The following is a 15,641-nucleotide window of genomic DNA, read 5'->3' as shown; positions in this document are numbered from 1 at the left end:
CCATGCACTCCAGCCGGCCCCAAGGGGGGAGGGGATTTTCAGCCCCTGAAGCCCCAGATCCCATCCCCTGGCCCGTATCAGGACCACATTGGGCGAGCGCGACCGGGAGGAATGATACTGTGGACCGTGCAGCAGCGGTGGTCTGCCGGCGGCCGCCAGCCAAGGCCAAGGGGTCCCCGCACAGCCAGATGCGCGGTGGATGGAGCCGCCTACAAAGGAACACAACGACATTTGGGGAGGGAGGTCTCACCCCATTATACTGAAACCGAGATTAGGCCCTGAGAAAGGTCGCTTTACAGGAGCAAAGCCGACCGGCAGCAAGACGGGCAGAGCCGGGCATCCGCGCGGGGAACACCCACGCCTCTCTCTGGCGCCTAGCCGGGGAGTCATGGCGCCCCAGCCTCCCGCAAGCCAAAGCCAGCTCCAGGAAACCGGGAGAACTAGCGACAAGAGAGCCCTAGAGCTTGAGGTCCAGAGAATGGAGGGAGGGAGACAGAGGTCAGTGCAAATTTCAGGGGGCTGCAGGCTCTCAACGAGGAATTTAGGGGTGAAAGGGAGAGGGAGCCGCTATCCTTCCTTTGAGCCGCCCACGTCCGGGAGCCCTTTCTTCACACTTGTGGACCGCGGGAAAGGGTGCAAGCGAAGGAGACATAGATATTCCCCAATGTCCGGGGCTTTGCAGGAGCAGTGAATCACAGGAGCAATTTTAACTGTTTGTAGGAGCCAGTGACCAAAGCAAACTGCGCACCTCAAGGTCAGCGGGCAACTAGGAAAGGTGGCCCGGATTCTGTCAAGTACAGTGGCCTGCTACTTCAAATGCGTTTCCATCCACAACACTTTGAAATACAAACGTCCTCACAAAGACTCTACCATCTCCAGTAGCCACATCGGTTCAGTCTGGCACCCGCACCCCAACTTCTAGTCCTCTCTGCCCCCGGGGTACCCAGGGGTAGCATCAAGCTATGCATGGACTGGAATCCTCAGCCCCAAACGACGCCCACGGTTCTCGTGGAGTTTCATTTTTTTTCTAAGTACATTCAGCTAAGTTGCCAACGCCCTAATCTGTTTTAAACAAAAGCCGTTTAATCATCCCAGCCATCTGAAAGCTCATAAGACGCGTGCGGTTTTGGGGAGGTGGGAAGGGATCTCAAGGTTTGTCATCACTCTCCACACTCAAACCAACATGAAAATAGATTTCCCTAATTTAATTAACTCTCTGTGGCTATGACATATTTCAAACCACAGCTCTTTGTCTTTCAAAAGTATCTTCTTGACACCATCAGGTTATATACCAAGGTATTTTTCACAGCGGCTTTAAGGAGACAACGACTAGGGGTATCTCCTGTTTCAGAAGACCCGTTTCCTCTTTTCCTCTGTTCCTCTACAACTTCTCAAACTCATGGCTGGCTAGAATAAGCAAATAGCAAACACCTTAACTACTGCCTGTTTCTAACGGGCGGGCCAAGATTCCTTATTAGAATCTAGGATTGGAAAAAAAAAAAAAAAAAAAAAAAAAGGTACCGCAGCCTCTTGGCAAATAAGGTTTCTGGAACGTGAGCGCGCCCTCGTGTGGCTATAGAAGTTCTTGCAAACGGAAAATAGTATTTTCTCTCGTTTGCTGGAGTATGATGACTGTCACACAGCTTGTACATTTAGACGCAGTTAAAAGAAGAAGAAAAAAGAAAGATGAAGAGAAAGAAACAAACCAGCTTTATGGTTTGTTTCAAACAAATAGTATGAACCCAGAAGGTCATACTATTAGGGCATTTACAGGCAAATCAGTGCCCAGAATTCTAAAGAAAATAATCGCTTTCTGAGTGAAATACTTTGATTGTCTGCTTTGTTTCTATTTTATCCTTTACCAAAGATTTAGAAATGAGTTTATGAAACAATATAAATATATTTTATTTTGTTCTATATTTTATAAAGTGCCAGAGTTTATTTAGCAAGGTGGCAAATTGCTTTCAAATAATAGGGATGATACAAACCTAATCAGAATGTACTCCCTGAAATGTCTTTTTAAAAACTAGTTCCTCATTACAGCAAAGAGAAACTCTTTCTAAGATCTTCCCAGATTCTCAGCACACCCTAGCTTTAGTGAAATTTAATGGGCATTTTGATCTAACAAGTGTTTCTATTTTTTCCTAAGAAGTCAGTGGCTATTAAATTACTCAGATGTTTGGAGGGAAATTATGGTTATTGATCCTGAAATTAGGAATTTTCTTAGATTTATGATGAACCCCCAGTATGATCCTGTATGGTCATAAATATGTGTGTGGGTCTGGATGTATGAGCCTGTGTTATGAGACTGGGTGGTGGTTGGAAATCACAGAAGAACTTTAAGGCGCCTAATTATTCAGAGAGGTTAAAGGTGATGACCTTGACATTTTGGAAGTTCAAAGGCATACACTTATGCACTTATGTTTTTCTTTACCCCCAAAAAGCTTTGTCAATTTAAAGAAAAATCATATTTTAAAAAAGCGAACTTCCTCAGAAGAGGCGTGAGGCGCTGTGCATCTTATGGAGTTATTTTTAGACTTTGGGCTTCTGAGAGGTTAAGAGTCATAAGATCCACTTCACTCTTGTCAGATCAAGAGGAGGTTTTCTCACGTCTCCAGTTTATTGCACATTGCGGAAATCTCTTTTGGGCCCACCAGAAGGTGTATAATATAACCCAATTAAGCTGTTTAGAACTTTGGGTTTTATGGTGTTGTCTAGACAGTTCAAGGTTTTGTAAACAGCCTGGCTTGGTCCTGTGACATAAAGTGCACTGCAACCCTCACCACATTCTTTAACTTAAAGCGATAAATGTGGTGAGAAGCAGTTTTGCAGCCCCTGGCCTTAGTCCAGTGAGGAGGGGGTCACATTCCCTGCTCCGTGTTCACTATGACACCAGAAAGACCCCAGTCCCCTGTACCTATTAACTTCCTCTTAACAAACTTCCCCGTCTCACATGGGGATTTTTTCCTTCTTCTTCTTCTTTTTCTTAAGGAACTCTGGCTCCTTGTCACCATGTTGAGAGATCATCTGGATCTTCTAACTAATTTTAAAATTTGTTTTGTCTTTCCAAAAATTCCAAGTTCATTAGACTAGAGGTGGGGGGGGTAGGGTGAGAATTTGCTTAGACTCCTACTGCTTCAATCTCATTGCCTGGAAAAAAAGATAGCCAGCATCGCTGGATCACATCATCAATTCAAAAGTGTAACACTAACGTGTTTTTTTTTTTTTCTTTTAAAGAGCCAGTGTAGCCTACAGGGGGTGTGAAGGACCAACTCCTATTATGGTGAGATTAAAAAGTGTCCCAGCAGGCTTTCAGTTGCATGGGGAATGGGGTTCTGGTCATTAAAACAGCCTGATTAGCCACTAAACTTCTTCAAACAGTAAAATCCATGCAGTGTATTGAAGCTGTAACCTCCATTTTGCTAGAAACCATTTATTCACACACAAAAAAACAGTGACTCATGCCCAAAGATACATTTCCCAGAGTTTAAATAATCTGTGTTCACTGAAGGGGAAGAAAGGGATTTCTTAAACTTAAAACAAAACACCGACTCCTTTTAGCCCCATGGCCTAACTCCCTACAGATCTCGCCGCGTCCACGAGGACTAGGAGAGGGAGAAGAGGAACAACAGCACATTGGCGGTAAAACTGTAAAGGGATGTTTGCATTTACCATGTTCCCCTCATTAGGATCCGCTCAGCCAAGTTCCAGGCCTCTTCCTCAGGCTGTAGTGGTCGCAGGGAGGTCCCGAGTTGAATGCGAGAAGGAATGGTGAAGTTCCACAGAGAAGAGGCGTCATTGAACCCAAGGACATTGGGCCTGCGGAGGGCAGGCTGATGGGGAGGAGGGTGGGTGAGTGGGGTTCTGGGGAGGGAGTACATCCTGGAGCTCTCAAAATAAGGGGTTTCCAGTGAAATACTGCAGACGGTCCCTGTTCAGTTTCTTTTCTTTCATTCTGCGATTCTGGAACCAGATTTTGACTTGCCGGTCAGTGAGGTTGAGCATCCGGGAGAGTTGGAGTCTTTTCTCTTTGTTTATGTATACATTAAAGAAAAACTCGCGTTCCAGTTCGCGGATCTGGTACTTGGTGTAGGGACAGCGCTTTTTCCGGGACCTCTGGGGGGCCACTGCAAGAAAAAGAAACCAAGGGGTGAGAGAAGCTACTACTTGCCCCCACCCGCTGTGGCCACTGAGCTAGGGCCAGGCCTTGGCTCAGTTAGGGACGTCCCTTGCCGCTGTTGAAAGGCCCTGCCTGCGTCGTGGGGGATGATATATGGGCGGGCACAGGAGAGTGCGGGCGTGGACATGTGTTCACGCCCGGACACACACACACACACACACACACACACACACACACACACACACACACACACACACACACACACACCAGGCTGGCACTGAGATAGGAAAAAAGATGGCATGGCAGGCTCTGAACTGGAACGTGAGGGGAGAGAGACAGGAGCACGCCCACAGGGGCATCTGCTCAACTCCGAGCTGAGCGCCAGCCAGAGGCTTGGGTTAAGTCCAGTGTGGAAGATCACCTACCCCCTCCCTGAAAGGCAAGAGGCTCTCGTGTTCCCACTCACCAACTGGCTCCAAATGTTCTTCCCTCCTCTAAGGTCCTCAACTCACCCACCCCTACCCAATAGAGGGAAAGCTCTCTACGGCGATTAATGTCCTCTTCGAAGTCTACCTTAAGCCCACCTAAATTGGTTTCCTATCATAAACACGCTTTACAACGACCCGGGAAATCTTATAGGATGTATAAACCCCCTCGAATGCTTATAAAGTAGCACATAAAACGGCGCAAGCAGAGGGAGGTCCCCGCCGCCCCCCCTCCACCGCCCCGGGCCAGCCCCTCGGCCGGCTCCCCGCGCCTACCTGTGCCGCCGCTCTTTTCGGCCCCCGCCTCCCCCGGGGGGCCCTCGCCTTCGCCACCGCCGCCTTCCGCCGCCCCCTTGGGCTCCGGGCCCGGAGTCGCCTTGGAGCAGGGACTGCCCCCGCCGCCACCAGCCCCAGCCTTGGGGTCGCCCTTGTCAGCGGCGCCCTCGGGCTGTGGCGGCGCGGGAGCGGGCTGGGGCTGCGGACCGGCGAATGGGGGACCCGGAGCCGCCTCGTAGAACTGATCAAAGCCCTGGGGTAGGATGCCGTTGCGACCCACGGCGCTGTAGAAGTTAGAGGCGGCGGCCGCGGGACCGTGAGGCGGCCCGGGAGCGCCGCACACCGGCTCAGGAGCCTTGAAGAGCACGTCTGGCCGGCGGCCCGCGGGCGGGAGCAAATCTCGCTGCATGGCCGCCTCCTCGGCCGCCGCTGCCGCCGCCGCTGCCGCCGCCGCCGCGGCGTAGTAGGGAGCGTAGCCCCCGGAGCCGCCACCGCCCCCGCCGGGGCCACCGCCGCCGCCGCCCCCCGCGCCGCCGCCGCCGCCGCCGCGGTACGGCCACTTGGCGCGCTCCAGGCCGTAGTCGCGAAACGCCACCTCCCGCACGGGCTGGACGTGCGGCGCCAGGTTGGACGAGTAGGGGAAAGTCATCTGGCACGAGGACGGCTGCGAGAGGAACGACGGCTTGCTGGCGAAGTCCGACGGGGCCACGTAGTAAGCGCAGCCCGGCAGGTACATGCTGGCTGCGCTGGGGCCGCACTCGTCAAAGTCGTTCATGGCTGCGCGGCGTGCACGCCGGCAAGCCTCGGGCCGCTCCCCGCGCCTCCAACCTGAGCCATCGATTGCACAAGAGGCTTGGGCCAGGATCAACTAAGCAAAAATCCCCACCGGGCGCTGACGTGCAATTCATCTTGATTGATTCTGGTGGTAATTATGTCACGTGACGCCATGGAGAGAAATGTCCTTATATCTATATCAGCGCTCGCCAACACGCCCCGGGACAGCTCCTGGCGCCGAGACGCGCGCACGCTGGGGGCGGATCGGCCTCCAGCTCCCGCCAGCTCTCCCAGGGCACTCCCTGACCAGGCTGCGCTGCAGGCCGGTCACCTGCGCGCCGCCCGCGGCTGCCACCGCTGGGCGCATCTGCCGCCACTGGACTGGGCCGCCCGCCCGCCTTAGCCCGCCCGCGCTGCTTTAAGTACCCGGACCTAGGCCGGAGGGGAGGAGGAGGGAGGGAGAAGGAGGGGGAGGAAGGGGGAAGGGAGAGCAGCCGAGAGCAGTGGGGGGGAGCCCGGCCCTGGCACAGAGGACTAGGTGTGAGAGTGTGAGGTTCCCACCCCCACCTTTCCTGCAGCCTCTCCCTCCCCCGCGACACAGCCACCCTCTATAGCTCACCGGCTGGGAGCTTGTTGCTTCTTGTTCAAGGGGCGTAATTGCGACACTCTCTAGGGCGCAGGGAGCCCTGATTTACATATTTCTCTGCGGAGTGCGTCCGGCTGGTAGGGATTTGGCTCTCTTGGGTTCTGACACCAGAGTGCAGACCCTGGAAAAACGACTCCCAGGAGCTAGGCTTGGCGTGGGCCTCGGTGCCCATTTCGGCCCTTCCTCTTCCAGGTTCTTCCGCTCTGTTCCCGTCCCTCCTTTCTTTGCTTAGTCCTCACTCCTCTCCTTTCTCTCTCGTGTCTTCCTCTCTTCCTTTCCTCGCCTCCGTCCTGCTTTCTCTCCTTTCTCCAATCTTTTTCAGTACCTTAATCCTTTCCCTTTATATTCTCTCTCTCTCTCTCTCTCTCTCTCTCTCTCTCTCTCTCTCTCTCTCTCCTCAGCCAGCCTGAAAACCTGGAGGTCCTGGTTTTCTGGCTTTCCTCAAAGCTGAGGGTCTGGAGAACAAAAGGAAGATAAGTCCTATTCTCACAGAATAAGGCCCTACTCACCGCCCACAGACAAACCCCTTATCCTTTGGCCTTCCTCAACGTCTTCAGTGCTCAGGTTCCTTAGAGCTTTCACTGTGTTGGAACCCCACTAAGGCCTCAGCAATCTCATGGCACAGCCCCAAGACTCCTCTGGAGCCCTTGGATTTGATGGTTCTAACAATTCCCGGTGAGATCGGTTGACTCTCCAGGGGCCCTCAATAGCGCCTGCCTGCCCCTTGGCGTCTATCTGCACCACCTGACTCCAAGGTATACTTTCCAGGTCCCCAGTCACTTGCTCCAAAGCCTCACTCTCTCCTGGCTGCAGCAATCCTCTTAGGCCTGGAGTTCAGAAGAGGCCTAGGCTCCCACCTTCAGTTTACCAGGCCTAAGTCTCTCCCCAAATCCAAATCCCAGAACCAAAGGCGGCGACAGTCCGCCTCCTTCTCAGTATTCCTCTGCCCAGGAAAATCAACCCAGAGGCCTGGACTTCAGCGCTACGCCCTGGTTAGGCAGCTCTGTTTATGTGCTGGTTCCCTCCCTCTACTCAGGCCGCTGCAGTTCGGGTCCTATGCTCTCTCCGCACCAAGCCGACTTAAGAGAAGAGGCGGGTGGTCTGAGTAATATCTATTTTCTAGCCGTCGCCCCTTCCCCTTCTCCTCCCTCCTTTCTCCATTCCTCTTTTTCCTCCGCCCTCACCCATGTCTGCTTCCCTTCCCCCCCAACTGCGCAAACAGGTCTGTGGCAGTGATGACTGGAGCTCACCACGCTCTCTTCCCCACTATGTGACCATCCTATGTGACCCCTCCCTGCAACTTCCACCCCCACCCAGATTCCTGTTGGCACCATTCTCCTAGCCCAGAGTCCGACACACACCGTATTTTTATCTGCCTCCCAATCTCCATCCAAGTCCCAAGCCTCTCTCTTTCTGAACCCTGGTCGACGCCCCTGGATCTGTCTCCTAAAATGGCTCCCCAGACACAACACAGCGTTCCTGGGGTCCTTCAGGACGGAAGGCAGCGGCGCCCCCCCATCTTTGCAGGTCTAGGGATGCAAAACAATTTCCCCACCTTCTCTCTGCTCACCCCACCGAGTGGGTTGTAAGTCATATCGTCGCCCCTAAAGTGAAGTCTGCTGGCTGCCGAAAAGGGAAATGGAAAGGAGGAACCATTCAAGTTCAACGACATGGCGACGGCAGCTCCGGCGGGAGCCGCGCTTTGGCAGGGGAGGGTGCGCCATCTGCAGCGGCGCGCTAGCACATAGGGGCAGGGGCGATGGGCCCCCTCCACGCTTTAGTGTGCCAGTCGCCCCCGCATAGCACCCACAGCATTCATCTTTGGCCCAACCCGCTTTGCTCTTTAGCCCCAGCTCTCTGCTTTGGTCATCACCCCGAAAAACCGTGAAAATCCACAGCCCCTGGACCCGCGCGTTCCGCTAGAGAACCTACCGTGAAGACCCGGGCGTTGTGTCCTTGTCCTTGCTTATGCCGTCCTACTCGAAACACAGGGAGCACTCAGGGCCTTCGGGGCTCGGCCAGCAGCTCCGAGAACGATAGCTTTCTGCGCAGCGCGTAGACGCGATGCGGTAATTTTGAGCCACCCAAGATAAGACACTAACTTGACCTTAACTTTGTCAGGGCGCCCCTGGTATCTGGAGAACGTGAACAGACACTGTCTGGCAGCTCTCGTAAAAGCTGACTGGGGAAGGGATTCTGAGTCATTTCATTTATTACCACTACAGTTCTGCAAGAAAGCTTTTCCTCCCTGCCAAACTTTAATTATTTATGCTCTTTTAGGAAACGAAAGAAGAGAAGAGCAGGGGAGGTGGGGGAAACACCCAGAGCCAGTCTCTTCCCTGCAGAGCCTCCCAAAAAGACTTCTTAAGTGGAGACTGGAAAACAGCAGAAACAACAGCAGCAGCAGCAGCAACAACAACAACAACCACACCACCAATGTGGGAAGATCACCTTTGTCCGAGGACTGTTGGACAGCCGCTGTGCCCCCCACTACCACTGAGGGGAGTGGATGCAGCTGGGAGAGGCCAGTGATGGAGCACACCTCCCTCCCCCACCACCAGACATGAATATTTACAACGATTCTGGATTTCTCCTCCACTAGCTCGCAGCCAGGAAGCCTCCCTAGCCTGCCTCCCAGGGGGAGAACCCTCGGCCCTTAAAAGCTTCCCCTTTTCGGCCTCCAGAGCTATCAACGGAGTGAACAGCAGGGTAAACCGTTCTTTTTCTTCATTTTAAGACCTCTTTCTTAGTCAAGAGGCCTCCTGGACTGTAGCGTTTCAGAGCGTTTCTCTTTCTACGAGGGAATGTGGAGCAATCAGATCTCAATATCATTCCTCTTTGGCATTTGTTTCCTACCCTGCTTCCAAATTTCTGCCTGAACTTCGGTTAGGGAAGGAGACACCGTAGTCTTTGAATTTGTGTGGGTCTCCATTTGGAAAACACCGCTGAACCTACAGATAAGATTTTCTACTTAGGCTAATTTTCTTCTGGGACTAGCCCCTAGGAATAACCCTCCAACCCATCCCAGACTACAGAGAACGGAGTGACTTAGTATCATATCTATCTAGGAAATTGGCCTGCATGTTTTGTTTTAGGGTCTGGGTCTGAGGAAGTCTGGTTTCTTCTTCCTTTCTCAGTCCTCTGGACCCAAGGTCTCTCAGTATGGCTTCTGCCTTTGTTCAGTTGTTTTCGAGGAGAAAATCTCTCAATACAGACTCAGACTCTAGAAACCAGGCAGTACCACTCCTTTCCTGCACAGTCAGATGGGGAAACATTCCAACCATTGGACCTTCACAACCCCTTCTTACCTTCCAGTTGTTGTGGGCAAATTTTTTAATTGTAAAAAAATACTGTATGCATCAATCGAATTTCTTTTCCAGGAAGGGAATTGGAACTTGATCGGTCAGTATTAGAGATGCATTGGTCTTCTTCATTTTTTCTCTAGTGAAAAGCTACTTTCTACCTCTCTGAGTTAAGAGTCAGGATTTTCAAAGGGATTAGTTTTAAGCAGGCCCTGGTTTTATCTGACTGGACTCTGGGCTCCAAAGGCATAAGGCAGAATTCCCAAGGGAGCCTGCCGAGCTCCTGATGCAGTTGCTTAGGGGGTTTCCTTGGACTTAGTTTGGTCCAGAGAACTCTGACCAAAACTTGGCAGAAAAATGTTTTGTTTTGAAATCTGAGGAGTCTCAAATCTTGACTCTCCCTTTCCCCACCAATAATAATGAGCTTTAAAGTTTGAAAATTTAGGCAAAATTGTGAATCCTTAGTCTACAAATTCCCAGTTTGCTTTATGTTTGAGACGCAAGCACATCTACCTAAGGACTCCTCATTTGAATATTTCACACACATTCTAAGATATATATATATATATATATATATATATATATATATATATATATATATTCTGACTGCCTGGGAAGCCATTTTCTCATGTAATGAACAGCAAAGACTAGAGTTGAAACCCTAAGTGGAGAAAAACAAAAACGAATTTGAGAGCCTGAAAAAGATTATAAAAGAATTTAAAGCATCCTTCTAAAAATGAACATCAGCCCCCTAACACCTTGGTTGGGACCCAGATATTTATTTTCACTATGCAGCTAATATATACAGGGAAATGTTATTTTACAAAATCCAAACAAAACATGTATGGTAACTGTTAGCACAGAAAATAATATTTAGAACACCAACCGAGGTCAGCTGGGGAGAGGCTCTCATAGGTCCTTGTGAGATGTCCTTCGAGGTCCAGTTCCTGGAGACCTTCGCTAGAGGAAAGCCATTGGACTTTGGGAAGGAATCACAAGCCTTTGGGATGTCGTGTATCTTGCAACGGACTGGGGGTGGGGCTTAAAGCTCAAAAGAAGAGGCAAAGATTGTAGGGGAATACAAGGTTGATTTAACTGAGAATAAGCCTAGGCGTCTCAAGGTAAACCTGGCAAGGCTCAGGACCTTAAAATCTTTACAAGAGCTGGCCACAAATCTCTGAGAAAGGGCACACTGGCTAAGTTTTGATGGAATTGGTGGGTGGTGGAGAGGGTGGGGGGAGAAGTTCTGTTTTTTTGGGTTTTTTGTTTTTTTGGGTTTTTGTTTTTGTTTTTGTTTGTTTGTTTGTTTTCTGTCCTTTAAGAGCAGCAACCACAGGCTGAGAATCTGAGGGGTCTCTTCTCCCACCCTTCAGACTCCTCAAGGAGGCATTTTTTTTTTGTCTCTTCTTGTTGTGATCCATTAAGGAAACTCAAGAAAGACAGACATGTGGACACCTTCATCCATTCAAAAGGGGAGTCGTGGTTACAGCATGAGTGTAGATCCTCCTCCCTCGCTTACTCTTCTTTCTTTCCTGTGCAACCAAGCCTAGAAACAGGCCAGCAGCTCCGCTCACCATAGCTCAGGTCTAGGGATCTAGTTACAGAGTGCATGGCCTCAGCTCAGGGATAGGTGAGGCTGGAGCAGGGGCCTTCTGCTAGTTTAGAGACCGTACTTTCTCTCCCTATCTCTGAGGAGATCTTCCGGCATATTTTACCCAGCAGGGAGCCTTTGTAGAGCTGAGATTCCAAGGTATCTCTTCCTTCCCCCCTTAAGTCTGAAGGTCTAGGGTAGCTTTTGTCGTCCGTCCCAAATCACTCAGGGCAGATGGGGGTTGTAGTAGAACCAGGCTCTTTCCTTCCTCCGGAGGGAGAGCCTAGCTTTGTCACAAAAGGCTTCTGCTGCGAAGCGGCTGGAGTCAGCATCAGTCCTCTGCACTGCAAAGGGCGTCTAGGGCCTTTTTACATGCACTTCTACTCGGAGCTCTAGCTAGGCTCCTGTTTAATGCACAAAGAGCTGGATAGAGAAAGAAAAGAAAAAGAACATCGAAAACTGAAAAACCCATATACAGTGTTTCCATAGTGAACCCTGGATGTAAACATCACAGACAAGGACAGGTGATCCCAGACACCATGATGAATGCTTAAAGCCAGCGTTAGATTGCAATTCCCAAACACCTCTTAGGAGGGTCTCAAAGAGAGCTGAAAGCCAAGGGGCTCCACTGGCCTCATCTCCAAATCTCCTCCAGCTTCCTGGGCTTCAGACTGAGCTAGAGGACTCCCAGGACCAAAGGAGTGGGAGGGAAATCTCCAGCCCCAACACCTCCTCCACAGCCAGGCCTCGGTCCAAAAGGGCAGGCTTGGCAAGGCCTCAGCCCCGTGGGCAGCTAGTAGAGCGCCAGTGCTTGCTCGCGCTGCACCACACGCTTCTTCTTCATACGCCGGTTCTGGAACCAGATTTTGACCTGCTGGTCGCTGAGGTTCAGCCTGTTGGACAATTCCTTACGTTTCTGCCGGTTGATGAATTCATTGACCAGGAATTCATTCTCCAGCTCCGCAATCTGTTGCTTTGTGTACGGTTTCCTCTTCTTGCGGGCCCTCCCCGGGGCCGCCCCCCATGGCAGGCCTGAAACAGAGCCCCGACCCATGTCAGCTCGCTCAGATCAACTGCCCGCCCCACAGAGGTTCACCACTGCTGACCGTTCTCCTCCCTGTACAACTGTCCCTGATATCCCACCTCCCGTCCCTGCCTAAACCGGCTTGGGGAGTTTGGGCACCGTTTACCGTCGGGCAGCGAAGATCGCAGGCACGAGGCCACCCCGGCCACTTGCACTGCCATGTTCAAGTTGAGCGGGCCTTTGGTGTCTTCCTTGAAGTTGGAGGCGCAGGGGGCCCCCTGGAGCAGGGTCACAGAGCCTGGAGCGGCTCGGCCCACACCCGCGAAGTCGTACTTGGTGCCTTTGAGAGCCGAGTGAACCAGGCTAGACTCGGGGGCGAAGGGCGGCCTAGTCCGGCTGCGTTCCTCAGATGCAGTGGCCGCATCAGGCGTATAGAACTTGACCTGGTCTTCGGGTCCGTCTTTGGTGCCTGGAGACTGCAGGCCAATGGGCCCAGAGCCGGTCAAGTACGGCTGAGAGAAGCCCCCAAAGGCAGAGGCGGTGGTAGGCTGCGCAGGGGTGCACGAGGCGGGCGTAGCGGCCCAGGGCAGAGCGCTGCGAGGGTATGAGATGGGGGGAAGTGCGGCCAACTGGCTGCCATTGGGTCGCAGGTTAGAAAAGTAGAAAGAGTCCGGTGACTGTAAATTCAGAAGCGAGCCCACATAGCCAGCTCTGTAGAGACTGCGCTCACACATCTCCAACAAAGGGCCTCGGCTGTGCTCAGCAACAGTATTTAGTTACAACCCGGAATAAGAGGACCGGCTCAGAGGATTGGACGAAACTTCGCCTGCAGGTTCTTCAAAGCCGGTCATTTCAGCACCGCCTACATCCCCCGACCCGTCCCCACCCCCACCCCCTTTCAGGGTATTATGATAACACCCGCAATGTTCGACGGCGAAGGACGAGGCTGCCAGCAGAGCCAAACCGCGTTGAGGGAAGGCAAAGGTCCTTTAGAGTTTCCAGATCTGTTTCAGGAGCCGGTGTCATTGGGATGAGGGGGCCTCTGCCCAAGTGTCTCTTGGGAGTTTTCCTGGTCTGGGTTGGTCTTCCCAGCCCTTATTTCGCCGACCCCAAGCCAGGCTTGCTTCTACTAACTTTAAGTTGCAATTCAGACATTTTCTAATAAGGGTACCTCTGGGCTTGACTGGAGAAGGTCTGGCAGTGCCTCGGACTGCTCCTGGAATCTGATCACTGCTGCTCCCAGACCAATCCTTTTATAGAAAGGTTCTCTAAAGTGGCCTTTGCCCAAGGCACTTGGCAGCAAAGACCCATTTACTTGATTTTGTAGTCCCAGGTCACAGACAATACAAGAGGTTGATCAGACAATGGTGAAAGGTGTCACAAACTGCTCAAGTGTGGCACCTAAGGATTCTTCACACGTTTCCCCCGACGTTTGTTACCAGTAACTAAGCCCAGAGTGTTGTGATCCAGGCCCCTCAGGTAATTCCGCAATCCGAGGAGTCAATTTTGTGGAAAACTACATTTCTTTTATCTCCTGGAGTCATCTTGGTGACTATTCCCTATCAGCCAGAGCTCCTAGATGTTCCACTGAGCGTTGGAGGGGCAGACAAATCCGAGCCACTTGGCTGAGGAAGAGCATTCACACAGGATCAGTTAGCTGCGTCCCTTGGGTTGGTGCCTCCAGGCACGCGGGTGGCTGCGGTTCACTGTCTAGGCAAACAGGGAAGCAGGAAAAATAGCTGCTCCTTGTGTGCGTAGTATGCTTAGCCCCTGCGGCAGAGCCTTCTGGATAGTCCAGAGGGAATAAGGCTTTTTTTTTTCCCTCCAGAGACTGTGTGATGGGAGCCCGCGCTAGCCTATAGTAGGGCCCAGGGTCCCTGAGCCAAGCTGGAACTGGTTAGGCCCCCAGCTCTGGCAAGGAGACCACACAGGCGCCGCCGGAGGGCAAGGCTGACCACCTCGCTGGGACTTTATTGTGTGAGTTATGGCGACCAATTGGGCGGCTCAGGACGCAATCGGCCTCTTCCTCCGGTTCTGGGGAGGAGAGTGGGGGTGGGGGAAGTCTACGGCTCCTGGGGCATTACTAAGTTTCCTCCTTCTCAGGCACTGGGACAAGACTCCATACTCCTGGGGAATGGGAGAAGGCAGAAGTTTCAATTCTGTTTTTAGAATATCTAGGGCAAGCCTTTGGTATTCGATAGCTTTCTTTTTGAAGAATTCTCCGTTTTCTACTGGAGCATCCTCTGGCATGAATTTTCAGTTTTAATAGTCCCAACACTCTCAGTGCCCCTGCCTCCTACACAGCGATTTCTAGGTAGTTACAGGCCTAAGGGTGCATCCTATCTTATCTTTTTTTTTTTTGGTTCTTTTTTTTCCGGAGCTGGGGACCGAACCCAGGGCCTTGCGCTTCCTAGGTAAGCGCTCTACCACTGAGCTAAATCCCCAGCCCCGTAAGGGTGCATCCTTAGACGGTGTCTACCTTACAATTATGTTTGCCTCTCAGGACTAAAAACATAAGTGTGAACCAGGAAAGAAAAGAACAGCTAGATTTTTTTTCCAGCACCCCCCCCCCAATCCACGTCATTTCCCCCCTGGTCTAGAACTTTCAAGGTCTGGTAGGCAAAGTTCTTTTCGAGGAAGCTGGTGGCTGAAGCTGAAGGCTGGAGACCGTGAGGGAAGGTGTGTGGTAGGAAAGGAGGTTTGTCTGGGGATATGTATGTGTGTGTTTGGGGTGGGGGTGGGGGTGGGGGTGGGGAGTGGGGATGGGGGATGAAGCTGAGGAGCGGAATGGCAAGCTCTGCCAATGTCACCAAACGCCCAGGAGATGGCGAGCGTGCTCCACGCCTGGAGAGGCGCCGCAACACGGTCAAGATCAACAGTGAAGGGCGGTGGGGCGGGCTTGGGGTCGCCAGTGCTTGCGGTCATGGCCCGGTGCCAAGGCGCTACGGACAGTCTCAGAAAGCCGGAGATTGTAGCAACTGACCCAGACGGCGGAGCCAAGCGGCCTGACGCAAGGAAGCCTGTGGCCGCGATTTTTTGTTTGACCTTTCGCCTCTGTCCTAACGCCTTTTTCACCCCTTGAATCACGAGTCGATCTGGATCTGAGGATCTTGGTCCCTACCCCAATCGCTAATAAGGTGCTAAATTTCTGATCGGCTCTCAGCTTCTAACTGAAGGAAAAAACATTCTCCAAACTCCCTCGGCCTTCCGGGCTCCCCGCGGGCCTCGCTTCCAGGGCCTCAACCACTTACCCCTGGCTCTCCTCCTCCCGCAATCCTGAATATAAAAGGCACACATATAAATAACAAAGTCTTCATCTGTTCCTCATTTAGCCATCAATCCAAATACCACCAGAGAGCATTTGAGCGCAGTTTTAATCTTTAGCAAACCCCATTTCTCTTAGGCTCAGCGAAACTGACGTGC

The 15,641-nt window shown here is 52.1% G+C and overlaps 2 protein-coding genes and 1 long non-coding RNA gene across 5 annotated transcripts; 1 reads left to right on the top strand and 2 right to left on the bottom strand.

Moving 5' to 3' along the window:
- Positions 1–3,417: 3,417 nt before the first annotated feature.
- Hoxd11 (homeobox D11) lies at positions 3,418–5,732 on the bottom strand. The gene is made up of 2 exons (NM_001427402.1): positions 4,882–5,732; positions 3,418–4,127 (listed from the first exon to the last, which is right to left on the bottom strand). Exons 1-2 carry the CDS (start codon positions 5,654–5,656, stop codon positions 3,892–3,894), a joined length of 1,011 nt encoding a protein of 336 aa, NP_001414331.1. The 5' UTR covers positions 5,657–5,732; the 3' UTR covers positions 3,418–3,891.
- A 144-nt stretch (positions 5,733–5,876) lies between these two features.
- Positions 5,877–9,527, top strand: LOC147995529 (uncharacterized). The gene is made up of 2 exons (XR_015684425.1): positions 5,877–7,056; positions 8,582–9,527. It is a non-coding gene; the product is annotated as an uncharacterized LOC147995529 (long non-coding RNA).
- Positions 9,528–10,949: 1,422 nt separating this feature from the next.
- Hoxd12 (homeo box D12) lies at positions 10,950–13,571 on the bottom strand. 3 transcript variants are annotated; one of them, XM_087653553.1, is made up of 3 exons: positions 12,378–13,571; positions 12,107–12,226; positions 10,950–11,617 (listed from the first exon to the last, which is right to left on the bottom strand). In XM_087653553.1, the coding sequence occupies exons 1-2, from the start codon at positions 12,950–12,952 to the stop codon at positions 12,142–12,144; spliced, it is 660 nt and encodes a 219-aa protein (XP_087509679.1). In that variant the 5' UTR covers positions 12,953–13,571; the 3' UTR covers positions 10,950–11,617; positions 12,107–12,141.
- Positions 13,572–15,641: the final 2,070 nt, after the last annotated feature.

Source organism: Rattus norvegicus, chromosome 3, assembly GCF_021556685.1.
Source record: "Rattus norvegicus strain SHRSP/BbbUtx chromosome 3, alternate assembly SHRSP_T2T, whole genome shotgun sequence".
NCBI classification, from domain to species: domain Eukaryota; kingdom Metazoa; phylum Chordata; class Mammalia; order Rodentia; family Muridae; genus Rattus; species Rattus norvegicus.
This window is presented reverse-complemented; position numbering and strand designations above follow the sequence as displayed.